Source organism: Meleagris gallopavo, chromosome Z (assembly GCF_905368555.1).
Source record: "Meleagris gallopavo chromosome Z, MGAL_WU_HG_1.1, whole genome shotgun sequence".
In the NCBI taxonomy this organism is placed as follows: Eukaryota; Metazoa; Chordata; class Aves; order Galliformes; family Phasianidae; genus Meleagris; species Meleagris gallopavo.
In genome coordinates, this window is record NC_139435.1 from 13,128,398 (window position 1) to 13,153,467 (window position 25,070).

Below are 25,070 nucleotides of genomic sequence, written 5' to 3' on the forward strand. Positions count from 1 at the left end.
ATCTGTCCACAACTCATGCAAGTGGTATCCCTGCCATACTTTACTGGTAGCAAAAGGGTCAGGCAGCCCCTGCAGCCAGACACCTGAACAGACACATTTTTGAGAAGACCCAAAAATACATGGATCAGGAACTGCTCTCCTCAACAACATATCTTCTGTATCTTCCCCAGACTTTTAACAAGTCTAATCCAATCCAATTACACCGGGTATAATAGACAAGTGCTTCCCAGGCAGCTGTCGTAAAAGCTCAAACTTGTTTAGCTGGTGACAGCTTCCTTCTACCGTTCACTTGTGCCACTCCTGAGTTTTCTAAAGGCAAAGAGAAGGCTGTACAAGTTTTTTCTAGCTATGTGTTACTCCTTGCCCCCAAAGAAGACTCACTTTACAAGCACAAGTCAGTCAGTCTGATCTCAGACTGAAATATGCTGTAGAAGTAACACCATCACTACTGTGATTATCCTTTACCAGAAGCGACCTGGCCTACCCAGGCTTTAAGGCAGTAAGCGCTATTCCATATAAGCGATACCGGACCCACTTGTAAAACTCTATCGCATTAGAATAATAGAGTAACTTGAGATGGAAGAAACCCGTAAGGATCAGTGAGTTCAACTTCTGGCTCCACAGAGGACCACCCAAAAATCAGACCAAACATTTGAGAGCTCTGTCCAGGCACTTTTAAACTCTGGCAAGCTTGGTGCCATAATCATCTTCCTGGGAAGGCTGTTCCAGTGTCTGACCACATTAGTGGTGAAGAACCTTCTCCTGATATCCAACCAGAACCTGCCCTGTTGCAGCTTCATAGTGTTAATATATTAATTTTATTGTGCACTGTAGTTTCTTTTCAATACGAAATGAACATACTACTTTCCACTCTTTTTTAAACTTAGTCTCTGCTTCTTTATCAAATCTGTTTCTCCTCAGGATCCCCTCCGTCTCTTCATCTCACAAGCAACATCAGCTAAGATACCACCTTGGTTTCCCACTAGCTTTCAGTCTTTTCATCATCTACAACTGAATCAGTACCATTCCTTTGAAAGGTGAGACGGGCTCCATAAATGAAAGTAAGAAGGCAAGAAGGCTTCACAGTGACTGAGAACAAGGGGGGTAATGGGCAATAGTTAGAGATAGTTTATAGAAGCAAGAACGTAGAGCTTGTTAGAAAATAAGGGATGACAGACACTGTGACTGGGATAGTGAGGGGTATGAACGCCATAAAGATAAGGGTTTGAGAACAGCCCGAGGACATTTGGCAGGGAGGTGATTAGATGTCCCCCAGGGCAAGAAGAAACTGGTTTCAGGGCACGCCCCCCCGAAAGCTCAGAAGTTTACAGCGAAAACGGTCAGAAGCCTTCATGAGGAAGGCAACAAATCTTCATCCCACGACCCACTACACACGCACAACAGGGGAGGGTCTGCATGCTAACGAACTCTCGGGGGTATAATGAATATATATCCAAATTCCGGGAAAACTATTGATTATGTATTAGTTCAGCCTATATCTGCAGCACGATTTCTCCAGATGGTGTGCAAGCTAGGCGGGGCTATCTGCCTTGCACCTGGCGTCCACGCAGCACTTGAATAAACCGTACCTGCTTTGTAATCTTACTTGGGTTAGAGAGTTTGATTCCACACACCACCTTTACCTGAATGCTGCACCATCCAACTCAAATGTTTAACTGCTACTACACTATTTCAGAAAACCATCTGCATTAAGTTTTTTATTTTTATACAAGTCTCCTTGTGTTGTACAAAATGTTTATTAAGAAAAAAAATATGCCATGGAAGTCTAACAGAACAATCACTTTCCACCAGACAGAATAAACATAACTTCACAAACTGCTTCCTTGTAATGGTACATCAACTATTCCACCTTTTTAAGCAGTAAAAGCTTCCCACTGAGAGCTTAGCTTTAAATCTGTATGAATTTTTTTTAAAAAAGAGGTCTGCTTGAAAGTTACGTACTGCTGTAATTGCCTAAACTCTACAGAACATGATAAAGTCATTGATGGTGATAGTGCCCCTTCAAGTATAAAGATTACTGTTTTAAGTACAGAACTTCTGTTGAGCCTCAGATGTAAGTGTTAGCACAAAAGACAGTGAAAAATCTCCTGAAAATAACATTTTAATTTCTTGTTACTTGTTTTCCACACTTCTTATAGACCACTTAGCTTTTATCAGTGGTTGTTGTAAACTCTCTGTCAAGATACAGGTCTCACTATACTCACAAGTAAAACCACGCTGCTAGTCATGAATGGGCTGAGTTTTTGTACTGTTCTCTAACAAATGTTAAAATGAAAGTTTCAGGACAAAAGTCAACCAAGAATCACCTGTTTCTGAGCTGTTCTCTCTGAATGCCTAAACCATCCTTTTTCAGACTGACAGGTACAGCTTAACAGAAGACAAATACATACTGACTTCTTACGAAATTCTGTCAGGAAGTAATTCCAGATCACTGCTGATCTGGAACAGTGAATAAACAGATGTCCATACAACTACTGCAGAACTCAGATTTAGATACCAAGTATCCTGACGTTTTTAAGGGAACTATTATTAGAACTGTGTTTTTCTCTCCTCTAGAGAAGATCTAAGCAAACTGTGGAGTTTTGAAACACAATTTAGTGTCTCATTCTGCTTCTGTTCATCCTCTACTCCAAAGTTACATCCTGCTTGAAGTGTATCAGGAACAATTTATGAAATACTCTTTCAAAAAAATCCTGTTTGAGTCCCGACTAATACTATCAGGAAGCACACAGAGTGTCTACTTGAACCTCACTTGCCACAAGAATTAGACAAATTACAGCACATTAATTGCTGTGCACTATTTCCCTAGTCACATACACACTGTGCACGTATAAACACGCTTACTCTAACATTAAAGTGAGATTACGATACATTTACAGGACAGGACAGAGCTCCCTGAGCAGCTGAAGCATTATTTACAGTACGACTTACCTCACAATATTCTATTTACCCTCTGAAATTTCAGATGCAATCAGTCATCTCTCCCCATCACTTCTTGTTAAGCAAACACACCGATATGAGACTTGAATACGGTCAATTTGCAGCAGCCAACATCAACACCAAAAAGCAGAAATAAACCTACTCAATATCAGATCGTAGATGCAAAATTTAAAAACAAGCGATCAATCTATTTTTCAACATGAGAAGCATGAATGCAGCAACTAGTATTTAGAGTTTAGAAAAAGGGTTAAAATAAGACCCAGCGCTTACTGAGTCAAAGAAAGACTAGGATAACATAAGTACCTCCTATTTTCAGCCAAACTTGCCCCCTCGTCTTTCAGCTGTTTGCTCTTCTTTACGCAGTCTTCGAGGAGAACTTCCTTCCTTCTCTTCGCAGCGTGCACCCAGTCCTCATCTTCATCACCACCCGGAGCCTTCTCATCCGCAGCCTCTGCTTCAAACTGCTGGGAAGTGGCTCTGGAGACCTTCTCGCCGATCTTTCTCTTCCAGCCAAAAGATGCCATCGGGAGAACTAGAGAAAAACAGATTTCAGCGATTAGGTGAGCTAAGTTTTAGGCTTGCAGAGAAACAAACGCAGCTCGTTCATCTCGACCCTGAGAGCAGTAACACGAAGCAGAAAGCCCTTCATCCATACAGATCCTGCCCAGCAGCCTCACGTCAGGCGCTAGCGAGGCGCTCCGCACCAAGGACAGGCAACGGCAGCAAGCGAGGCACGCCCCAGGCCCAGCCACCATGCCGAGCTCCCCGCTGAGCCGCACGGCCCGGACACCGGCAAGAGCCCTGCCCACCGCGCGGCACAGAGGCCCGACCCGCAGCTATAGCCCGCTACCTGCGGCCGCGCCGCCTCCCAGCCCGATACACCTCTGACCCGCCGGGAAGCGGAAGGGCGGGGCGGCAGCGGCTCAGCCGCGGGCGGAGGGCGACGGGGAGCGACGAGCGCGCGTCCGGCCGCGGGGCGGAGCCGAGCCGTGGCGGAGGGTTCTGTGCCCCCGGGTTCCGTGCGCTCAGCCGCCGAGCCGCCCGGAATGACGGTACCGCAGCCGGCCGGCCGGCCGGCCGCGGGGCGGTACGGAGCGCTCGGAATAGCGCTCGTGGGCTCGCGTCCGCCTGCAGCGCCGCACCCGGGGCCGGGCCGAACGCGGGCGGTGCGTCGCAGCTGCTATGGCGCTGCCCCTTCCATCATCCCTCGGTTACCGTCCCGTCCCCTCCCAGCCATCACGTGCGGCAGCCCGTCTACAGTGACAGTACGGCACAGCACGAGACAGCACACTCCTCCAAAGGGAATGGTTAAGTACTTTGTTTTTCCTTGAAGCTTCTGAAAGTTTAAGAAGTCAACACAGTTATAAACAAGCATTTTTGCATTCGTTACTTTGTCAGAAAAAGAAAAAAAAAAAAAAAAATCAACATAGGAAGTAGGCACATCTTTATTAAAGAACAGAACTTCATATCTTACAATGGTAATCAAGTGGTAAAATAACACTTCCAATTTTGTAGTTAACACTCATAATAAGACAAATGTGAAATTTTCATCATTGCTTTTAGCATTACGCACCCAATTTGTACTTTTTTTTCCCCCCCAATTCATTACCTACTGAGCTCGGAGATAACCAGGTTTATTCATGCTTACATAAAGTTAGAACACAGAAGAAAAATAATTCAACAGACTCCAACTGAATATGCTTTGGATTAAAGACTAACATACTTGACCAATTTGTATATTTGCATCAATTACATCCTTACACTCCTGGCATTTTTCTCAGTCAAGTTCAGGCTCAACCTGATGGGATGCTAAAAAATGTCTTCAAGCTCAGTAGGAACATCTGAAGAAAGCAGTTCCAAAGTAAAGATCTACAAAGCCTAAGAAAGTGATGCAACAAACAACTGCACTGGATTCAAATAGGTTGTCAGTCCCGTCCTCCCCCCCAAACCTGTATGAAAAAAAAACTGTTCTATCACAAAACCTTTGGCCATTAAAACTGTTCCATCATACCAACAAAATTCACCTCATTCAGACAAGACAAAGTAAAAACCACGGCTGCCTTAAAGCACAGGAGGGCCAAAAAAAGTGTATAAAAATTAAAAGCTGTTTGCCACCTTTACACGTTGCATTGGTGATCAGCGTTACAAATTTACAACCAGAAGCAGATACTATGTGTAAATAGTTAAACATATGCAGGAGACAGTTTCAGTGATCCCAAAACAATTCCAGATGAGGAATTACTGCAATAAAAAAATCTGTGCGTGTTATACTTGTACAAGTGCAATATTTAAGTTTCAAAATAAAAGGATAACAAAATGAGCACACCTATTTATTCAGAACATCAGAACCTTTCCTTAAACAAAAGAAGAAAGGACTTAAAAGTATGATTGATAGCTGGCCCCACGTACTGTCATCTCAATCTCAACAGTTTAAACGCAAAGCTTTATCGAGGAGAATCCTTCCACTCTGAGCTCCAGTAATATAACCTTGCATTACAGGGATCGTATGAGACGCTACTTGAGGACAAAAAACTGAAGTTGTACCTACATACAAAACAGGACACACAATTGCCCAGTTGAGAAGAGCTACAGTAGTTCTGAGGCTTAAGCAGAGTAAATTACTTCAAATTTCTAACAGGAATTTCTGGACTGAAGCCAATTGGACTGCATTAGACTATTCTTGTCATCTGTAGTTAGTAGTGTGTCAAGGATGGAACCTTAAATTCATCATTGGCAAGAAGTCCCATCCATTTCCAACAAAGACCAGGTTGACTTCCAGTTTCTAAATTGGAGAGCAACCTTTCAAACTAAGCCATGAAGTCTATTTTGAAAAGAAAAATCCCCAAATAAGAAATTAAAATGTTTTATTAACACTTACATCTATTAATTGCTAAAATTAAGTGCTAAATGAAAATGGAACTGTAGATATGTACATCCAATTTACAAGATATTTAATGTTTTTGAGCAAATATATCTGATCTAGCATTTAAGGTCATTTTCTTAAACACTTCTTCTGCAGTTATGGTTTTTGTGTTATCCATGACTGCAATCTACATTTCAAAATTTCCTAACTATTAACACTTTAATTGTCATTTCCAGCTTTTAACATTCAACCGAAAAACTGCACTATTAATTTCCATAATTTAAATTTGTACAAGGGTAGCCTGGAAAAACTTAGCTTTAAAATATATTTGAACTGCAGCGTGAATTCTATACAACATATAGTAAGTTAACATGTGATGTAAGCAGACATATCTTTTTTTTTGTTTTTTAAAGGTGTGTCAATTTCAGATTGTGGAATAACATGCAACAACCCCTAGGCTGTGCTCTTAACTACATGCATATACTTCTAAGGATTTTCAGCCTGCAGTAGCTGTGCTGCTACTACGCTATGGTATGAGCTAGCAAACCTGCACAGATCAGGAGCTTGCTCACAGTGCTTCAGAGCAGTGATTTGTTTCAGGCCACTGCGTAGGCGTATCTTCTCAGCATCGTCTCTCTTGGCACTGCTGTGGTTTCAACTGTTCTACTTACACCCCACAGAATTTTACTCATAACAGTGCTGCAGAGCACTTACATGTACTGAAAATTTCAACTGGATGGATTTGCCAACATCTCATCAAATTTATCCATTATTGAACTTCATATTACAGCACATCAAACTTTGTTTAAAATCTCATTTACTGCTGAATAAAGGATGAAGGAACAGCAGTTTTAATGCTTTACTGTTAGGAGACATTATCTGTTCTGATTAACTGAGGCATAAATGTAGACAGTGACCAACAAGTCATACTTAGGTCATTGAACTTGTAAGTGCACATTTTCTTACAGTGCTCCGATGTATGCATCACCAACAAGAAGGATAAAAAGGACTGTGTAATGTAAGTGTTATATAAATACTAATGTGCACTCAATGAAAATGTTACAAGCACTGCCCGAGGGGCATGTGACTTCCTGTACCTGTATTAAGTTACTGAATAGCAGAAAATCAGAATTCACTCCAGCTTCAAAGCAATATACCTAACTGCTCATAATTACTTCAGTCCCTAGGTAAATTGCATTTTGCAGGTATTTTTTTCAGCGCCTTTGTTAATTTAAATTGATTACAACTGGAAGCATCTGATTAAGATTTATGCATGCTTATTGCTGTAAAAGAAATAAGCCCACCTTCAAAGTTATTGTGCAAGTATTTTAATAAGATTTGCACACATCTCAAAAAATTCTATGGTATGACTGCCTGGTCTTGGAGTTAAGTCAGCTGTCGAAGAATCAAGTGAAGAGGTCATTGACGAGGTAAGGGATGTATCTGCAGATTTTCCTTGTGCGTCACCATCTGAATCTTTCTGACAAGATCTGTAGTTGCTCACAGAACCAGATCTCTGTGGAGTTGCAGTCCCAGACTTCGTTTCAATAATTTCATCTGAAAAGGGCAGTAGAGAGTAAAAAATTCACATCAAAACAGCCAGAACAGCACAACTTCTTCCGCGTCTCAGACTTGTTTTTAAAATCTTCATTAGTATATAAACAGCTCTTGTGAAGTATATAGAGTTACTAAAAATAAAAGCTTATACAAGAGTAACAGACGCAATCATCCTTATGCAAATTAGTACTGTTCTATGAACTCTGCTTCAGGACTATCTGATCAACATTAGACCAGCAACCATCATATTTTTCAGCCAGTAAATAATTTCTGTGGCTAATAGTTCAATTGATTTACCTGAATTATTTTTAAAGTTAACTTTATATGGTTATCTTGTTTAAGCCAAATAGCAGTTCAAACATTTTGTAGATGCTTTTTGCTAGCATCTACTTCATTTTTATTGTATTTAGCATTTAAGGTCATTTTCTTAAACATTTCTTCTGCAGTTATGGTTTTTGGTTATGTATTTGGTTATTTATGTGTTATTGCTAATATTCTTAAGAGTAACTGATGCACTGATTGCTATTATTTACTAAAGTGAAAGACAAACTAATGTGTTTCTTTTAGTATTTTGAACACCCTGGGCTATAGCTTTAGCAACTTAAGCTTACCTTCCATATTAAAAAGAAATACTTCCGTCTTAGAAGTAACTTCTGCTGAAGTATCTCTTATCTTACTTTAGAAACTGAACTAGCTTGACTCACACTTGTCACTAAAAAGTTATTTCCAGGAAAAATTAGTGAGTAAAGGAGGGACTGTCTTTTCACATCAGTCAAAGCTACTTGAAACTACAGTCCCAAAGAAATACTGAATAGTTATTTGTGGCAAAAAGGAACATCAAATCAACTTCAAGACTGAAAAGACTGTCAACCAAGTCCATGGCTTTAAGTTGTCCTCAGGAGCTGAAAAGCAGGAATGCGACAGGCTGTCCTTTCTAAGTTGAGTGGCTCTAAGCTGTCTTCTCCCCTCCCACTGTGTTGATATTTTTCTTATATTACAGTTGGTTAGTACAGGAAAATCATTAGTACCTTTTGTCAAGTATCACTGGATCTAAGCAAGAAGTTGTATCATTCTAAGGGACAAAGGACAAACAGTAGTGCTGAATCATATTAAACTTATCAAAGACTCTGTCTAAATCATCCTATATTGCAATCCAGTTGGACTCCAGCAAATCCTTTTTCCCTGCCCTCATGTTTTCCTAGTATGTTATATAAACCATTGGCTGTAGATAATCTTGCTTTTTTTCCTCAGTTAATATACCTAAATATACCTAAAGAGGGTTTTGAGAGATGAACCAGTTAATCATTCGATCACAGGAGCACAAGAGCAGGAAGGAGTAAAGAAACACTACAACTCAGATTTGGCTTTAACTGATAAAGGGCAACAGTTTAATTTACCTATTCACAAGTAAATTAAGACCCAGCATTTAGAACAACTTCCCTTAGTGCTCTATTAACACAAGTCTTTCCATACCATCAATGCTACGGAAGTCCAGCAAATACGTTCTGCTGTCCACCTGATACAGCTGTAAACTCATTTTAGAATATGCACTTGTCACTGGATTCTTCCTTCGAACACGCAAGTAGTATGGATTTACAACCTTGTACGAAAGAGATCTGAGTTAGTTACCAGAACTGCTTGAGATGCAGAGCATACTGTTCTTATTTCAACTCACTAATATTAAGTGATTTCAGGCTTGCCTCTCAGGGTGCGGTTTTTTGTGTTTTTTTTTTTTTTTTTCCCCTACTGAGAAAAAAAAAGAGAAAAAACATGCACATCCTCAGGACCCCCATAGAAAGGCTAGAAATGTTAACAAGATTTTTTTCTGTCAGCATAAATAGCTTCTTCCAAAACCATTCTTACACAGTCAGTAAGTACTGAGCACACACACACACACACACACCACACACACACACACAATTGTTTTCCTGCACAGGAATAGCATCAGCAAAATCAGGGAAGAAAACTCTAATTCCAGTGTAAGAAAAAACAGCATTCCTTTTAATTAATGGTACGTACCAAGCAACTTCACAAATCAAGTATGCACTCCTGGAGTTCAGGTTCTAAATTTAAGCAGTTAAGACATTTCACATGCAATACATTTCCTGGAAACCACATACATATTCATTATTATCCAAGAATTCATTAACACATGTTAATGTCCCTTCGGGCGTGCACAGTAGGAATTTAGGGTGGTCACAGACCACTTCTTCATTCTCATTTTTCCATCTTCAACTTCCTCCTGATATCCCTTGGCTGATCTTTAGCTGTTTTCCCCCAGTTTGGCAAATTTTCATTGCTTGTTATGTCATAATGAGTGACTTTCTATCTTGGTACCCTATAACTCAAAACAATTTATATGAAACCCAAGAACAAAGTCCTCATACCTGGTGGATGCAAAGACAAAAGCAGTCTGTTTTGACTTCAGTGCTTCGGTGAACAAGAATTATTCAGAAAAACATGACTGTTCACATATTAAGCAAAGCTAAACTGGAAAGCTTTAGAACTAGCACACATTAATTTCTTTTTGCTAACCTAATATATTGGTCCTTTAACTAATGTATTTATTGCTATTTCTGAACCAGCCTATATCAGGAAGAGGCAGTTTTTTTAGACTTCTAGGCTATATAACAACACAGCTCAAAATCTACTGTTGCTTGTAGTAAACAAATTATATTCTTTTACCTTCCATTCATAATCCAGCTGCTTAATTGCTCGACAGACTTCAGCCATTATATCATTTGGTCGACTCTGACTCCGTATCCCCAAGTGCCACTTCGCTCTTCTTACACCTTGGTGTTTTGATTTCTGTGGATTCAGCTCATCAAGAGTATGGCGAGGCCGTGGTGCCTCAGCTACTAAGAATGGCACTCTCTCTGGATGAGGACGAGACAGATGGTGATCATCAAGAAAAGAATCTGGTGGGCTTGTAGCCAGATAGAAGTCTTTGGCCTCGTTCATTATTCTTCTGTTATCTATAATGAGGTGATAAGCAACTGCTAAAGGATCCTGATGATTTCGGCTATACAGACAACTTAGCACTTCCTCTTCGGTACATTCAAACTTCTCACATACTTCTTTTAAGGCTTCATCATCAATCATGGTAGAGCTATATGAAGGGTCTTCGGGAAACAAGTATTTGGGAAGGTCCTGCTTAAACCATTCGTGTTCTCTAGATTTAAAAACAAACAAAGTTTGAGTCTGTGTGCGGAGCAAGCCTTCTTAGCAATAGATTATTTTTTAGAAGTTATATTTCATATGTACACAAAGAAATCACAACTGTCAGCCCAAGTGTCCCTTCTCTGTGCTTCCAACAAAGCAATCTGCACAATAAAGCAACTGAAAAATTCTATAAAATAAAAAGTAAGCATTAATGACTTCATTACATTTTGTTAGACATTCAGCTTTAAAAAAAAAATAAAAACCCACACCTTCTTTCCTAGAAATGTTGCAACTACCTGAGCTTCAAAAACTCCTTATTGTAACTCATCAGCTTGATGCATATATGAATAGGTGGTTGATTTTTTTCCTATTTCTAGTACCTTAGATTTAAGAATATTTCAGCTGAAATTCTTATGCTGTCCTGCTACAATTCTTAGGCTATCCCATCAAGATATCCCTCATACATACCCAACACAGTTAAGAAATCTTGATGGGTTGACATCTTTGACAGATGTCAACCCATCAAGATACTCAAGTGAGCATTTTTGAATAAAATCAACTGTGCTGCCCTTAAGAATCAAAAAAAGTTGGAAAAGACCACTGCAAACATCTAGCCTAACCATCCACCTACCACCGATACTGCCACTAGACCGTGTCGCTGTCAATTTTTTTTCCCCCATTCAGAACCACAGCTTGTCTCCAAGAGATACAAAATTGAGGGAAGGATATGGAAAATATCTCTACTGCTGTATTTATAAAATAGTTTTCATAGAAGGAAAAAAGCCAACAAACAGACACTTTTTTTTCTGTCATCAAGTAACCTATGTGCCTGGAGAAAGCTGCTTAACTAGCCAAACGATATGGCATGACAAGGTGCTACATAAAAGAAAACTTCCAAAACTAAAGATCTGCTACAGATTGAAGAGCAGTTGCATTTGTGAAGCTCTAGTTTCAGCACTAATGAGTTGAGTAAAATACACTTTCATCAATAATGAATGCTTTAGAAGCAGATTTTTCCTATGCCACTACAAAGCACAGCCCAAGCTGGGTAAACGTGCCTAGAACATTGTTAGTATTCATTAAAATGAGCCTCTCCTCTTGCACTTGCAAAGATTTGGCCATGAAACAACTAAGGGATTCAGTTAATTAGTCAGGTTGCCCTTTAAACTGACATGATGTTTTATGGCTAAGTACAGAACTATTAAGGATTCAAAATCCACCCATGTTCTGCAACCAAAGTTTTTTAACATCTTTTCCAATACTTCTTCTAGACTTAAGGTGACTTAAATGAGCTCAGTTCCTATCCACTCAAGTTGTACAGCTCTTAGTTCTCAGTGCTTTTGTTTTCTGATAGGACTTGCAAAAAATATTCTTTGTTGTAATGAAGTAGTAAAGAATATATATGATATGCGCCACATTTTTTTCTTAAGATGAAAAAATATAAACATAGTTTCCTAACTTCTAAGACTAGAAGAAGCATCATCTTCATTAAGATAGTATTTCAGTACCCTTTTCTTAGAACTCCTCACAAAGGAAACAAAAACCTAAAGCTGTACTACTTCCAGCAGCTTACTGGGCATCAATTCTTTGTTTTAAACATTTCATATTTGCCAACGCAATCACCCACTTCAAAAATCACAGCCACCATGGGCTCCAGATTCAAATATATTTGTAGATTTAGCTCATCAAAAAATCGGTGTAGTAATTGTTAGTCTTACACACATTCATGCCAGGATTTTGAAGCCAGAACAAGAAGAGTTATCTTAACATGGAATATTCATCTGAACATGTCTTTCTCACAGTCTCCAAAAGCATGAATTAAATAGTAGTTATGCTGAATTAAGAGCGGTAACGTTTCTGCAGATATTTAAAGCACAGAACAGTGGTACTTAAGCCAAGAATTTCTTTGTCCAGAAATCAATAGTGCTGTGCAGTTTTGCAAGTCATTCTGCAGCAACTTTATAAACGCAGTCCTAAATCAAGTTTCTCAAAATTCCTATAGCATGTTTAACTGTGGCCTCCAATAGACACATTTTTGTCCAGGAAGATGAGAAACACCAAAGGCCAAATGACCAGAAGCTGATTTTTTCCTCTTATACTGTAAAACAAGGATAAGTTGTCTGAATAGTTTCTTCATACTGCACATGTGCACTAAGATAATAATCCTAGCATTCTTTGAACAGACATCAGTTAATATTTTACCTAATGTCTCGGATTGTTGCTCTCTTCATTGGATCTACTTGCAGCATATGTTTCAGAAGACTAATGACAGATGGATTCAGGTACTGAGGGGTATAAAAGATACCATCGCATATCTTCTTAAAAAGTGTTGGCACGTGATCATCATCGAATGGAAGTGTTCCACATAACAACGCATAGAGAATAACCCCACTGCTCCAAATATCTACTTCTGGACCTGCATATAACCTGGGAAAAGGTTAACTATTAGTGATTCCTGTTTAATACTTTAAAAAAAAAAACTTAACACACACCACTTTTTTTTTTTTTTTTTTTTTTTTTTTTTTACAATAACTGCACAAACTTAGGGACAACTAATCTGCAAGTACTACAACATTCTGGCTTACATGCCACACCTCTCCCCTTTTTCAAGTACATACAGAAAGCTAGAAAGCAAGTATGTAGTTTTCCCCTTTACTATGTATAAATACTCTACAAAGACAATTTAAGACAACGGTCAACTGAAAAAAAGAGTTGCCTCTAATACCAAGAAGCCTGTGTTACATGTTGCACAGATTACACTAAAACAAGGTCATCTATCTATTCTCCAAATCTGAGATGCTGAAAAAATTCAAGGGAAGACTATTTACCCAGACTTACCACATCTATGCTACAGCCCAGATAAAAAAAAAAAAAAAAAGACATTTGGCCTACCGTCAACAACAGATGATATTAGGGTAGCTGTAAACAATAGACTTGACAATGACAGTCCAAAAAAAGTGGAAGTTACGTTCAGGCTGAATATCCATTCTGCAGCGGATATTTCATGGCCACTCAACTTCGCAGAAGACGTCGTCTCTAATTCTATCCATACCTCTACTTCCTATATGAGGCACATCGCACATACTAGATTTGGGGCATTAGACATCACCTCCAACTTACAGGAGCTATTCAAAGCTAGTTCAGAGAAGCCTTATACATTTATGAAAAATAATTAAGGCAATTAACAGTTCAGCATAGTTTCTTCACATCAAGCTGATAAAGAATTATGCAGCCTTTAGAATAAAGCAGTAAAGTAACTGAAGTACATGCATACATATATCCAATAAAAAAAAAAAAAAGAAAAGAAAAAACCTACCTTCCTGAAATTACTTCTGGTGCAGCATAGTTAGGGGAACCACAGCTTGTTCTTAAAAATTCTCCATCAGACATCATATTTGATAGACCTGAAAGCGCAGAAAAGTAATTACTAAAAATTCAGAGAACAAAATGGTTTCACACTGTATATACCATCTAGAATAAATCAGTAGTAATTTGACAGAAGTTAACAATTTATCTTAGCTAGTACGCACACTTCTGTGGAATCACTGAAGTTTTCACATGTGAGAATACCATGTAATCCTATACCCCATATCCTGTTTAGTTTATCAGAAAATACCAGACAAAAGTTACCACTTCTGGAATAGCTGTGAAGAATGTTTTCTTGTTTACTCAATGGAAGCCTCAACATCAAGATTACCGCAGTCCTGAGAGCTCAATTCAAAGAGGAGGCATTATGCCCTTTTACCAGCAAAGGGCCAGGAGATGGAAGTACACAGCTTGACCAACTCTGACACTGCCACACATGAAGCCAGTATTAAGCTCCCATTTAATAAGCTAGTCATGATTTACTGAGTGCTGTGCTTTTGCAGATACTTCTGTCATGGAAAGAGATTTTACTGTTTTTGTTTTTTAAGTTGCTGTGTTTTATTTCTTCTTCAAGTAAGTAACTGCATCACAAACAATTTCTATGCAAGAAATTACCGGGATTCACAATATGCACATACTTGAACACTTCAAAGAGCAGATATTATGTACTACTTCTAACAGGAGATATATTGTGATGACACAGCTGTATCTTACTATTTTCATACACTCAGGTTTCTCCATTCAGATGATTATTCAGAACTAGCTACCAGTGTCATCACCAACTGTGTTACAAATGGTTCATGCAAACTATCAGATTCTCTAACTAGTTAGGCACCCACATAGCAAAGAGCTCAGGTGTTTGTCAAATCAATTATTTTACTTTTTAACTAACTAAATTTTTCTTCCCCAATCACATCTTTGGAATTCACATTTTACTGAGCAATATGTTTTTTAAATATAAAGAACTGTCCTTGCACTGTACTTCCAAGAGTGCTAAATATCTGCTTTTTACAAATGGAAGAATAAGCAATAGGAAAGTTAGTTTGCAAGTGATAAGGTGGGGAACTAAGTCCCATTTCAGAGAATTATTGTTAAGCAGAACCAAAGACGACAGCTCTTGGTTTTGCTCAGTAACAAAAAATACCTGACTTGAAAAAGAAGAAAGCACAAGGGAAAGCAAATTCCACAGATGTCCAAGAACAGTATTTTCTCTTGCACTCATGCTCTTCACAGATTTTATCTCACCATACAGGACACTCAAGTAACCAAATATTAAATATATTCCACAGCAATTAAACCTAAATAACACAAAAAATGTTTCTAGGTAATATTAATGCTTACCAAAGTCAGCTATCTTGGCATTCATGTGTGCATCAAGCAACACATTTTCGGGCTTTAGATCTCTGTGAACTACCATGTGCCTGTGACAGTAATCCACACCAGAAAGGATCTGTTGGAACAGACGTCTACTTTCCTTCTCATCAAGCTAAAACAAGAATTTTAAACAATTCTGAGACAGTGGAAGATGACTTTTTCATTTATATTAATTACAGAAAAATTTCCAATGATCTAAAGCTATCGTTTATAGTTTTGATACATTACACAGCACATCTTTGTGACAGAAAATTTCACATCTTACATCATTTTGCTTCAGCCACAGCTCTGAAATGAGTAAGATAAAACAAGATCCACCTACTCAAGAGTCACTGACATTTGTCAAACATTCTTTGGAAACTGGTTAGATAAACTAGGAATATTATCACCCAAACTTTTATTCTGTCTAACTGGAATACCAAGGTACTTCAGTACTTAAGTACATAATAAGATTTAAATAAGACAAAAGATGCTGACAATTAGAGGCAGTAAATTTTACATAAAACGTGTGCTCCTACTGGCAGCTTTGCTCAAATAGCAGACTTAGGTGGACATTCCCATGGAGCATACCCTACACTACATCAGCCACAATGCTTTTAGTTATTTGTTAGACTAAGCTTTCTAGATAGTTTGCCATAGGGGACATTAGAGAATTAACAGAAACCTGTAAAAGAGGGCAATAAGGACAGTATAACAGCTTCCCAATAATGGAAATGCTGTTTTTTTCCACTTTGTAAAACAACAGCATGACAGATATGTGAAGATCATTTAACATGTTCTGAAAAAAAAAAAAACAACCACGTTTACAAAGATGAAAGCATAAAATATCTTTATTTTAACTGCTAGCAGCAAAAATAATGCCGAATACATAAAAACAAACCATCATTTAATAGAAATGTTGCAAAAGCAATAACAGAATGCAAGTTACTGATCTGTAGAGTTGAACTACTTCTTACCCTTCCATTTTTACAGATATAGTCAAACAGCTCTCCTCCTGAAACGTATTCCATCACCATGAAAATGTCAGTTGGGGTACTGATGACCTGGTACCTAATACAGAAAGGTATCTATTAGTTTAAGTACTCAGTATGAGAGGTTAGTTACACCTGGTTAAACACTTCAAAATATATTTCTATGTAACTCTTCCCACAGTACTGGTTTTATCAGTCGGTTTACAATAACTGCAATAACACTTTCTCATCAGCTGTTTTCTCACTTTTTACTTAGGGATGCTGCTATTGTAAAGACTAGCAGAAAATTTATATTTCCCCACAAAGAAATTTTGAAGCCATGGCCAAGTCTCACTACTAAGGAAATGATATTTTAATAGTGTTAGCAAGAAATTACAGTGCAACCTTACTTCTAACATTACCTTTCATGATTTTCCCTATAGTTGTAAAAACAATAAGCTGTATACTTCAGGCAATCATGAACAACAGTTCATAGTTGAAATTACCACAGTGATTTCCACTTTTTGGGTAGAGAGACTGAAAAATGCTGGAAGATAAACCTCTCATGATCTCTGAAAATAAGCCAGTCCACATCTCTTGGAAGATGCAACCATACTTCTCTTCAGTCAGTTCATTTTTCTAGTTACAGAAAAGGCAACTGCAGAACACAACAGTTACATACCAGTAACATAAGCAAGGTCAAACTCCACAGAGTGGATGACTTAATGCAGGAGGAAGAATTTTTACAGAAGAAAACACAACCCATTCTATTGCTAGAGTCTAAAGAACAGGGAGGAGACGCTTCCAAGGTTTTTAATTAAAGCATAGTATAGAAAAGAAGTCTTGCAAAGATAGATCTAAAGTTATAAATACTGATAAATCGTTTTATGAAGTTTTTAATAAAGTGTTCCGAATTAGAAATTGTATTTTTTATCGTTAAGCTGAAGAAAACTGTTTACTTTCACCCCACCAGTACCCCAGTCTAGTTCCTAAGAGCACAAGCAGCATGACCCTAAGTTACCAGCAAGTCAGAACAACAGTATCAGTTATAGCTCAAATGTCTTTTTTTTTTTTTTTTTTTTTTTTTTTTTTTTTTTTACACAAGACAACAACCCTTCAGCTTTGGAAATTCAGGTCAAACAGTTGAAAAGCTGAGTATTCTTAATCTTTTCTGTCATCTCCTACATCTTGATCCTTCCCTTCACATGCTGAAGAGAAAGAATTTCGCACCACTATTCACTGAGTAATTGTTTACTTGAAAACAGTTAAGCTGACTTAAGAGCTACATATTACTATTCTGCCTCATATCTTGGCTAGTCACAGACTGCAGTCACTAGTTTTTGGACTTGTTCTTGAACTCTTAACTGAAGAAAGTTACTGAGATGATCTGACAATCTTATTGAGCACCAGTTTATGTGTTACTGTTAAACCTAACGGAAACCTAAACCAAAATTAATCTATCAGTGGTATCCTGATCCTAATACAAGTCTGACAATAAAAAAAAATAAACTGCCACTCCACAATTAAGAGTGAGAATTGTCTGCACTCCAGATGTGCCCTAATATATGCAAAGGCAGGTTATATGAAAAGCCAAAAATCAACGGCATTTGTATCTAGTCTTAGAAAATAAATTACAGAGTGTCTAGTCTAGGACATATTTAGCTGTACTCTGAACTCTACTGATGAACTACTATTGCCTAATAGATAAGCAGCCAACGACCTTTTAGCATACTAGACAAGTGGTAACAGCTATACCAAAGAATTCTGAAATATCAGATCACACTTAACAGACTGCACATCCTTAATTAAAAAAATTTTGCAGAGGCATCAACATTGGAGAAATCACAGGTAACTGATCAGCATGTTGTTAAAAAATACTGAGGAAAAAATGCAGTAAGCTTCCTATAGAAGTACACTTTACAACCTTGTTCTTAATTTGATTCTAGGCCAAAAAAAACAAAAACAAATATAATTAGAAAAAGAACATTAAAGCACACTTCCCTGACCCCCAGAGAAGATCAGTGTTGTGAAAATGCGTTACAGGGGATACTGAAAATGGAATACTGCTTCTTAGGACTAGTCAGTTTCCTAAGAAGCGACTGCTAATACTACTGCCCTTTAGACACATTTCAAGTCAGTGAGAGCAAAAGAGATTATTGCTTAAATAGATCTGATTATAGCAAATAAAACTTACAGCTTAATTATATGAGGATGTCTGAAGAGTTTGAGGTTCTGAATCTCCCTGCGAATTTTTCCTACAACGTCAAGGCTGCGAATTTTCTGTCGATTCAGAATCTTCACAGCAACTTTATGTCCAGTTAACTCATGTTTGCCAACTACAAGGAACAAAAAAGAATTTAGTGAGATTTGTAAATTGCTCCACAAAGGACAGTCAGATCATTTCAAATACAGCCAAGAAATACTACAATTAAGATTCCACAAATCCCCATTATCTTTAGGGAGGTTGAAGACCACACGGCACATCATTTCTGCTGTACCCCAAATACTTCTCTAAATTCTATTGAGAGAAGACTAATTAGAAATGTTAAGAACAACCTTAAATCTCAGATTTGGAACTCTTGCTGAATGACTGAATTTTTGCACAAATGCAAGCAAAACATTTTTGTATCTCAAAACATTGCCATCCTTGTTAAGGAGGAAGACCATTTCATTTCTCTGTATGAGTCAATCTAAGTTCACTTGATAATCCTCTCAGACTTGCTCTCCCTGCAGCTCCTCTACTCAGCCAGCAAGCATTGCTGTTACTAAAACAACTGTTTCCTTTCCCTCAAGAACCCTATTTCAGCAATCGGAATTATGGCTAAGAGTATCCAATCTTGAAATATTTATCTGTCTTTGTAGCAGTTTCACCCTATAGGACCTTACACAATAAGCAAGTACATCACACCAGAGTTTCATTCTATAAATAGCAAAACATAGATGAAATGCACAAAATAGGATCCAGTGTTACCTATGACAAGCAATCGCTTACGTTTCTAAGTTTCTTCCCATTTTTAAAAGAGTTTTTGTTTCAGGGGAAGTTGGTAGTGTAAAACATTAAATTCCTTAAGTTTGCAGGTACTTTTGGAAAAGGCCACAACAAAGTTACTAAGAAAATGCAATACCAGATCACAGATATACTACAGAACGTAAGCATCTGTTTCACTGTAAGACTTGAATGAGTGCCTGCAGAAACTTATGCAGATATCCAACACTGCTAGTATCACAACTACATCCACTTCAGTTCAGTTGCTATTCAAACTCCTGCCTTCTAAAGGCAAGCCAGATTCCAAGACACCTAAATGGTTAATTTTTGTCCACTTGACTGACACTGGTACCTCTGCACAACACAGTGGACTCACTCACATGCATCTACTTCTTCACTGAAGAATTTATCTAAATCCCAAGCTTTATTTAAATACAACCACAGGAAGGCCATGATAAGCAATTCTAATGTTTTTTTAATAACTCCATGCTGGAGAACCAGTTCCTATATATTATACATCACATATAATAATACATTTAACTGCAAAGCCTTCAATGATTTTGCATTTGTTATTTTACAGTGCAGTTAGTTGATCTGGAAGCACTTATCTCGCTTTTAGAAAAAGAAAACATTAGTGAAAATGTCAAGTCGAGCACAGAATCAAGGACTAAACCAGTATTCAGATGATAAAGCTAGGGGCCAGTGGTATATGACAGCCTAACTCTTCTGAAAGGCACAGTTCTTTCCTGCAACAATCCACAAAAACCTTTCTGCGTTCAAGAGTTAATTTTGACAGAATTTTGAGAAGTCTATCAATCATTTTCAACATGAAGCTCTCTACACTGAGTTAAAAATCCAATGCAATTGAGAAAAAAATTCATAGTAGAGAGACAGAGATATCAATAAACTTCTCCTCAATACTGTTTTTATAACAAAAAGATGATTACTTTGTAAAACAAAGCAGTTTGTAAAAATTCCAGCAGAGAAGTAACAACACATTGGATCGTGCAAGTTTCTGAACCACCCTGACAGGGTGGTGGGATACGTTCTGTACCTAACGCAGGTAGGCTCACTCCAACTGCACTGTGGGGAAAACAAAAAACAAGCCTCCTCTGATTCTGAGGAGCCATTATCTAAAAAGCAACAGAATAACCAAAGCACTGTGCAAGAATGTTCACACTGCTGAAGAATGCACGATAGCATATACATTTGAGCAATTGTACAGCTTAGCACATATTCAGTTCTCACAGACATGGCCTCATCTATCAGTAAATTTGTTTCATTTATGGTTTGTCAGTACGCCCTAGATGAAAACAAGCTTTTCTGCCTCTTTAGCACTGTTTGACAACTTCAAATAAATTACTGAAATAAAAACATAGCAGCTTTCCACAAGTACAGAAAGATTCCAAAAGCCTGAGAAGTCGTTAGGAAATGAATGAGTCTTTTCAGTAGTTTTTGCCCCTCCCCCTTTTTTTCCCCCTCAAGTTTAAGTTTATATGAAATCTATCTTTAGGATTGAAGTTTCCAATAATCACCTTCATGAAATAAGAATGATTCTTGCAAATGTTTTCCACAGAGTATACTTGGCACCAGCCAACCACTACAGATCACATACTTTAAATACTAGACGGCACTCTTCCCAGAAAAAATCTTTCATTCTTCCCAGACAAAAGTAATCTTCACTTCACTGTTTAATGCAATAGCAAACAAGTGTTTCTACATGCTTTAAAAAAGTCAAGATAAAAAGATCTGTTGTTTTATTTCACTACTGTAAAGTAGCTTTGCAACATCGTTATTTTGCATGCACCTCAGATGAGAACTGATACGTAATTCCACAAATAAGCAGTCAGATATTCACATGCCATAAAAAATAAGTTTAAGATAGAGCAGTTCAAAGTTTATTGGAACTGCTGGCTATTTTTGAATTCAGCGCAAGAATGGAACTGAAAGCAAGACCTCAGGTGATAACATCATGTACAGCCCATAGAAAACCAAGAAGCCAGTGTTATCTTTCTGTAAGCTACTCTGTATTACACCTTAGCATACGTTTTATCTACAAAAGGGTTGGCTTACAATTTAGAAGTATATTTAGGTTAATCAAGTTAATCATTCTAGTACTCCACCAGTCTTAAAAAATAAAAGCACTGCAAAGAAAGGTCCCTTTGTATACCTAATATACCTCACTTTATTCTTTGATTATAGACTCTAGGTTGATAATCATCTTTGCTTGAAAAACCTTCATGATCAGCAGATCCAACTACCAACGTGACCACTCAAGTCCCATCACTAAACTATTTTCCTTAGTGGCACATTCACAGATCTCAAATATGTTCATTTTCTCAAGGAAGGAATTCTCCTCGATATCTTATACAAACCTCCTCAGTGCAACCGGATACCATTTTCTTGTGTTCTATCACTAATACAATTTTCAATGTGGCTCAAGTTTCAATATGGCTATGCACAGCAGCAATTTTTCAAAGACACTTACAGATAGATCCTTAAAGTTGCAACAACTTCAACTACAGTTTCAACTGTTTAAGTGCAGAGACATTTGTCTAAATTCAGGTCAGTAGGCCTTCAGCTGGAAAAGAAAAACAACCTCAAGCCACAGGAAATATGATGTTCTTATGAGATTAGGTATGAGTTATGGGCACACTGAGGAGTGTCTCTTTGGATGTCCTCTGCAACAGGAAGGCAGTTGAAGGTAGAAGCAGCAGAAAAACACAGCCGTGCAATGCACAGGCGGCTCTCACTAAAACCTGGGCTTTACTGTCACATGTAATTATACGGCCTCAATCTGTCAGGTCTGGCATTTGCTGGGTTGCTTTCACTTGGCCATACCTGAAGCTGTATAAAACCCAAAAGACTTATGAGATCTTTGGCACAGGAGACTAAAAGGTGAAATTTAGTCGCAGGAGCAGACTCTTAGGTTGCCTCGTTTGATGGTTGGACTAGATTATTTTAGTAGTCATAAAATTATTAAGGTTGGAAAAAAACACATGTAATCAAATACATTGCCAGAAACCAACAATCTAAGCCAAGGCTCAGTAGAGAGTAGCACCCTTTAAAATTAAGATAACGCCGTTAGTAACTTGTAGAAAAAAAAAAAAGAAAAAAAAACACCACAGCAGTTAATGCTGTGCAAAGACATACTACTTAACAAATACATCAGAGAGCAAACTTACATTCACTGTTCCCTCTCAAGTTTCAACAAGGCCTGTTTATATCATTTTTGCAGTTTATACAGATCAGTGTTCTTGGCCTAGTTTTAAAGGCTTGGACAAATATTTTGTATTTACAACCACAAACAGCATCCTCACTCTCATTACAAATCACTAGATGTCTGACTACTCCTCTCCTTATGAAATCTAACCATCTGGAACACGTAGAACTAATTCTGCCTTTGGATTCAGCAGAAAACATGATCAATTTTTAAAAAAGACAACATTAGTAATCAAGGAGTGGCTTGGCTTAGAAGGGACCCCAAGGATCATTAAGTTCCAACCTCCTTGCCACAGGCAGGGCCACTAACCTCCAGATCTGGTACTAGATCAGATTGCCCCATCCAACCTGTGCCTGAACACCTTCAGGGATGGAGCATCCACCACCAACCTGGGCAGCCTGTTCCAGCATCTCACCACTCCCTCTGTAAAGAACTTTCCCCTGACATCCAAAATTGCTGAGGTTAGAATAAGTGTTTTATGTCAAATGCTTGTATAATTTAAGTGAGAATGTACTTCACAAAACTCATTTACTTCCAGCATTCTTTTTTGCCTTTCATGTCAGTGATATTTTTACTTTGCCTGGATGTAAAGGCAAAAAATGCTAGAACCAGTTTCTTCGCCATGAATGCCCATCTGAGGCACAGTCACATGAACTAAGTAATTAACTCAGGATCACAGAGCCAAATTAAGAGTTAAAGAGGCAGAACATCACATCAGTAGCAACCATCTGTGATAGTAAAACACCAAGCAAAAATGATGAATTCATCTGACGGTTATCTTAACACTGGAAAAGCTTTGATAGTTACTCACAAATCTGTTTTTCCAACTCATTTTTAGGGCTGTTGCTGCCATTAAATACTCTCTCCCAAGAAAAATGCATAGGTTAACCCAATTTAACGCGGCATCATACCAGATACTATGAACAAAATCAGCTCTGCGCCGCTGAAGCCATGACAAAGCCCAACCTCACATCACACAAACTCAAGGAAAACCCCAGCTGAATAAAAACAAGACAAGCTTTTTCTTATAGCATAAGCTCACACCGCCAAGTGAGGAAACCTTATCAGAGCCACCAAAGGAGGCAGAGGAATTAAGGAAGTCTTTATCTCTTTTCCTAGTAGGCATCATATTTGCTGCACGCTATTTACATGCCCATTTGTGCAAGTCTGAGGTGCAGAGAAACTTCAGTTACAATCAGCTTCAGCATTAAGACTTCCCATACATCTATGTCAACAGCAGCCCTTGTTACTCAAATAATTTCAGGCAAGTTTTTTTTGTTTTTTTTTTAAATGCTTTACCCTCTGCAAAGCAAGAAAACTCGTTATCCTTATAAGGATGTCAAGTATTTGCGGGACAAAATGCAATCCCGAGGGCAGCACTGTCTGTACGTCGGCCACCTCCGTTACAGATGCGCTCATACTTGTAGCGCACACAGGAATTCTGCTCCGGGAATGATATCCGCCAACGCGGAAGAGAAATCCCCCACCCGAAGAGCCGCCCCGCCCCGCCCAACCATGCCCGCTGCCGCCTCCACGAGCCGGCCGCCCCCCACAGACAGGGCTACCGCCGCGGCCACACGAGCACGACTCAGAGCCCAGCCCTCGGCCCCGCGGCACCCCGTGATATAGCTGCCGCCTCCCCGCCCAACAGCGCGGCAAGCCTCCGGCTAGGGCCCCGGCAGCCCCCGTACGCCCTCAGCCACATCCCGGCTGGCAGCCGGCCCCAGCCCCAACCCAGAAGGAGAAGACGGCGCAACGGCTCACCCTTGACTTTGCCGAAGGTACCGACGCCAAGCGTGTCGCCCAGGATGTAGTGCCCAATCTTCACTCTCCCGTGCTCGTGCTTCTGTTTATCTGCCGCCGCCATCTTGAGCCAAGAGCCGAGTCTGCGCATAGTGCTGGGCCGGGCCCCCGGCGAGGAGGAGCGCCCGACCGTAGACAACCCCCGGAAGTGAGTGCCTTATTTCTCCTTTCCCGCCTTCCGCCGGAGAGAACCATTTCCGGCAAGGGGCGGAGGCGCCGTGCGCTGCTACTTCCGGGTTGAGTGCGGATGAGAGCTACCGTAGTCTTTCACGGCATTGTCGTGAGGGATGTCTTCGCTGCGTACTTGCTCTTAATTCAGAAATGGGCAGCAGCGTTCCCAGCGTGGCTCAGCAACGGGCGGCCTTTGGGCGTGTAAGATGAAGAAGGCTGGCAGAGCCGTGTTTCTGTCACTACGTTGTACTCAGCCTGCTCCCTCAGGGAGGTAGCTGAGGAGAGTTAGCTGCCACCAAACCAGTCCTACTGCTCCCATGGCAGCAAAAGCAGCCGTCAGAACAAACTGACCTGTCAAGTCTTTGCATTTTTAATCAATGTCACAGATTAAACCTGTTAGTTCTTCTCACCCATTTCCCTTCACCCAGGCCAAATCCAGAGCCAGCAGGATTCCAGTGGGAATAGGTGAATAGGACCCTCCTGAGATGGAAACAGATCTTAATCCACTCATTTACGAGCATTGCACTGGTACTTCTGGCCCTGACGGTCCACCTGTCTGCTGCTCTGCCTTGCACTTCTTACATCCCACAGACCAACAGCTATTCTTGCCTGCAAACATTATTTTCTAATTGCTTTCTTACCGTGCCTTCAGAT

At 39.2% G+C, this 25,070-nt stretch overlaps 2 protein-coding genes across 3 annotated transcripts in view; both read right to left on the minus strand.

Moving 5' to 3' along the window:
• The window catches only part of TTC33 (tetratricopeptide repeat domain 33), a 41,917-nt gene extending 37,786 nt beyond the window's left edge, over positions 1 to 4,131 (minus strand). Inside the window, exons 1-2 of one of the 2 annotated variants that reach the window (XM_085213968.1) lie at positions 3,812 to 4,131; positions 3,265 to 3,493 (exon numbers count right to left, since the gene is read on the minus strand). In XM_085213968.1, the coding sequence (XP_085070094.1) occupies positions 3,265 to 3,485 (221 nt within the window). In that variant the 5' untranslated portion in view covers positions 3,486 to 3,493; positions 3,812 to 4,131. The remainder of the gene's footprint in view (positions 1 to 3,264; positions 3,494 to 3,811) is intronic. The other variant, XM_085213967.1, reaches the window with a different exon arrangement.
• A 1,164-nt stretch (positions 4,132 to 5,295) lies between these two features.
• On the minus strand, positions 5,296 to 24,329 carry PRKAA1 (protein kinase AMP-activated catalytic subunit alpha 1). The gene is given in 9 exon segments (NM_001303217.1): positions 5,296 to 7,381; positions 8,855 to 8,981; positions 10,067 to 10,553; positions 12,746 to 12,970; positions 13,860 to 13,947; positions 15,251 to 15,395; positions 16,240 to 16,333; positions 18,428 to 18,569; positions 24,207 to 24,329. Coding segments are annotated over 9 exon segments (1,656 nt in total). The 5' UTR covers positions 24,310 to 24,329; the 3' UTR covers positions 5,296 to 7,136.
• Between the last annotated feature and the right edge of the window lie 741 nt (positions 24,330 to 25,070).